The sequence below is a fragment of the Bison bison genome, unplaced genomic scaffold (genome assembly GCF_000754665.1).
Source record: "Bison bison bison isolate TAMUID 2011002044 unplaced genomic scaffold, Bison_UMD1.0 scf7180017864383, whole genome shotgun sequence".
Classification (NCBI taxonomy): Eukaryota; Metazoa; Chordata; class Mammalia; order Artiodactyla; family Bovidae; genus Bison; species Bison bison.
This window is the reverse complement of record NW_011494955.1, coordinates 7,240,842-7,244,301: the sequence shown is the minus strand read 5'-3', so window position 1 is coordinate 7,244,301 and position 3,460 is coordinate 7,240,842. Positions and strand designations below refer to the sequence as shown.

The 3,460-nt window shown below is 58.6% G+C and overlaps 1 protein-coding gene across 2 annotated transcripts in view; it reads left to right on the top strand.

Annotated features, from left to right (window-relative positions):
• CALCOCO1 (calcium binding and coiled-coil domain 1) overlaps positions 1–3,460 on the top strand; it is a 13,590-nt gene extending 10,130 nt beyond the window's left edge. The window contains exons 11-17 of one of the 2 annotated variants that reach the window (XM_010857951.1): positions 1–20; positions 505–600; positions 947–1,055; positions 1,255–1,457; positions 2,007–2,113; positions 2,538–2,591; positions 3,092–3,454. In XM_010857951.1, coding sequence (XP_010856253.1) covers positions 1–20; positions 505–600; positions 947–1,055; positions 1,255–1,457; positions 2,007–2,113; positions 2,538–2,591; positions 3,092–3,269 — 767 coding nt within the window. In that variant the 3' untranslated portion in view covers positions 3,270–3,454. Of the gene's footprint in view, positions 21–504; positions 601–946; positions 1,056–1,254; positions 1,458–2,006; positions 2,114–2,537; positions 2,592–3,091 lie in introns of both variants that reach the window. The other variant, XM_010857952.1, reaches the window with a different exon arrangement.

Sequence of the window (3,460 nt, the reverse complement as noted above, 5' to 3'; positions counted from 1 at the left end):
GGGAAAAGGACTCTAGCCTGGTGAGGCACCCAGCCTCCCCAGAGCCCCAGGCGGGGCCTCCCAAGGCATCAGTGCCCCTTCCCTCTGCCTTGGCTGTGGGCTCAGAAGTGCTGAGCACTCACTTCCCTGGTGGGCGGCATTCCACTTGCAGGCCTCCCATCCCTCATTGGTCGGAAGCCTGCCATGTGCCTTTCTGCTCTCGGCACACATTCTGGGCCCAGTGGGGATGACTCAGGAGAATTCTAGGGTGGCCCTTCTCTGACCACGGCCTCTGCACCCCAGCCCAGAGGCAGTCCTCCCAGTCCCCACTTGGGAGGTGGAGGCAAGGACTCGGGTGAGTCTCCTGCGGTTGAGACGGGGCTCTCGGAGGAGGAGAGTCAGGCCTCCCGTGTGTCGGGGCAAGCGAGGAGTGAAAGCATGAGGAGTCGTGGTTCCACATTGTGGCATCCAGGTTCTAGGAGGCACGTTCTAGGCTCCAGATTCCATCTGGCCCTTTCCCCCCAGGTGCAGCTGTCAGAGAGCAAGCGGGAGCTGACAGAGCTGCGCTCAGCGCTGCGTGTGCTCCAGAAGGAAAAGGAGCAACTACAGGAGGAGAAGCAGGTGAGAGCCCAGAAGCGCCCCTGGATGCCTGAGAGGAGGACCGAGGGCTGGAAGCTCGGTGTCTTCTTGTCGTCTCTCGACTTAGAGACGGGCATCAGTAAGAAGGGCCCAGAGGCTAAAAATGGGACCATGGCTCCTCTTAGAAGCCTACCTGGCAGGATAGGGGAGGGTTGCTGGGGGAAGCAGGGTGGGCATGGCAGGGTGGAAATCTGCCTTAAACCCTCCCACCTTTTGATGAAGGCATCAAATTCTCAGGAGCTCAGAGATCACCCTGGACGAGGGGAAGGCTTTGTGGGACTGCCTGGTTCATACCTTCTCAGCCTCTCACACTTCTCCCCACTTCCAGGAACTGCTGGAGTACATGAGAAAGCTGGAGGCCCGCCTAGAGAAGGTGGCTGATGAGAAGTGGAGTGAGGACCCTGCCACAGAGGACGAGGAGGCCGCCGTGGGGCTGAGTCTGTACACCCACAGTCTTGTGACACCCCCACCCAACTCTCCCTCCCCATGTGACCCTCTGGGAGCAGCCTCTGCCCTCCGTGTTTTGCCTTCTTCCTTCCAAGACCCTGGTCCCTGATTTGCTAACTATATTTTTCCTCCAGAGAAGCCAGAGCTGATCCAACCCTCTTTCTTCTCTGCCTGCTCCCTTGCCTACAGGCTGCCCAGCAGCTCTGACAGACTCGGAGGACGAGTCTCCAGAAGACATGAGGCTTCCACCGTACGGCCTGTGTGAGAGTGGGGCCCCGGGCTCCTCCCCTGCCACGGGGCCGCGAGAGGCTTCTCCCCTCGTGGTCATCAGCCAGCCAGCTCCCATTGCTCCCCAACTCTCAGGGCCAGCTGAGGACAGTAGCTCAGACTCGGTGAGCAGAGAGGAGAGACTGAACAGGGGCAGGGACAAGGGGTAGGCCCAATCCCAAGTGGCCCAGCCTGCAGAGCAGGGAGCTTTAGCTATACAGGGCTCTCTTTCTCTTGGAGGAGAGCAAGGAAGGCCCAGGCTGTCTTTAAGGCCACCCAGTAGACACCACCCCAAAACCCAGTCTGACCCAATAGCTCACTGCTGCCACCCCCTCTTCCCATGCCCGTTTTCTTCCTGTGCACCAACCCCCATCCAAATGCTTTTCCTGGGACTTCCCTGGCAGTCCAGTGGCTAAGACTGCTCACTCCCAGTGCCCAGGTTCCATCTCTGGTTGGGGAACTACGTCCTACATGCCATGATTAAGGCCCAGTACAGCCAAATAAATTAACAAAAATAAACATTAAAAAAAAAAAATGCTTCTCATGCCCCACTCTTACTGCAGCCCTCTTAACAACCTCGGCCTAGTCTGCTCGTCCCTTACCTGCCCCAGCACTCTGCTCCCCCCGTCTTGGGACATTACCCCAAGACTCAGCCCTATCCCTTTGGTGCCCAGGAGGCTGAAGATGAGAAGTCGGTCCTGATGGCAGCTGTGCAGAGTGGGGGTGAGGAGGCCAACCTGCTACTTCCAGAACTGGGCAGCACCTTCTACGACATGGCCAGGTGAGTGCTCAAGGGGGCAGACAGCAGGGAGGATGCCCGTGGAAAGGGCACCCAGGTGAACAGTCCTCATGCGCTTCCACCACCTCCCTCTTCTTGGCCCCAGCTAAGAAAAGGAGATGTAGCTGTGTTGACGCAGAGAATGACCCAGCACCCCAGATCACTGGTGCCTTCAGGCAGCCCTCCCCAATCCTATCAATGCACATGCGCACTCGGGCCCTGCCTTTAACTGGCTTCTGTGTTGTTCTAGCACCATCCTCTGCAGAGCCCAAATTGCCCTGCATCCCCCCTCTCCTGCCCCTACGCCTTCCCCAGCCACCAGGTAAGTGCCTAGGCTCTGTCAGGGGTTGAAGGGAGGTGACCAAGGCCCCCAGGGACAGGAACAGAGAGAAGACTGGGGTCCAGCATCCCTCTGATCACCCCGCAGATGCTGTCGCTCCTCTCTGACTCCCCTGGGCAATCCTTTGGGTGGCGGATTCAGGTATCAGATTGTGCCCCGCCCGCACCCCCCCCCGCCACCCGCCTTCCCTTTTCCCCCTGCAGGTCAAGAGGGGAAGGCAGGGAGGCAAGAGAGGTTTTATCCTCCAGCCCCCAGCTTCTCCTGGATATGAGATGGGCTCGGGGCAAGGAGGAGGTGATGCTGTCATCCTTCCAGGCTGGAGCAGGAAGATGAAGGACGATGTCAGACTCATTTTCAGCCTCATTAGGCAGCAGACGGAGATGGAGGGAGGAGAGCAGGGGGTTGGGGGAAGGGCTGTGTACTGGAGCAACCAGCAGGGACTAAAGAAAAGAGGGCACGGGGGAGCCTGGAAGCTAAGGCTTCCAGTGCTGTGGGGAGAGGGGACTGTGAGAGGCTTGGAGAGGACGTTAGGAACAGGGTCATCTGGGAGCCCCCGTGTGTGGGTCCCCCTCCGTGAGATCCAAAAGCCGAGAAGGCAGCAGAGCATGCTGACCCTCTCTTTCCCCTCTGTCTTTCTCTAGTGGCTTTGCTGTGGGTCCCTTGACAGAGGCCAGCACTGGGGGCCCTGCCACCCCGCCGTGGAAGGAGTGTCCTATTTGTAAGGAGCGCTTCCCAGCCGAGAGTGACAAGGATGCCATGGAGGACCACATGGATGGACACTTCTTTTTCAGCACCCAGGACCGTTTCACCTTTGAGTGACCCCACCCCCCACTCCCAGTCCACACACACACACACACTTACACACATACACACACTCATGCATAGACATACACTTAGATTTCATGCCTCTTTTCCAACACCCTCCACTCCATGATATTCTGTGGCCTGAAAACACCCCAGGCTCCCCAACATCATCCTCTCCCAGCTGGCTCTTCTGTCCAGGCAGGGGT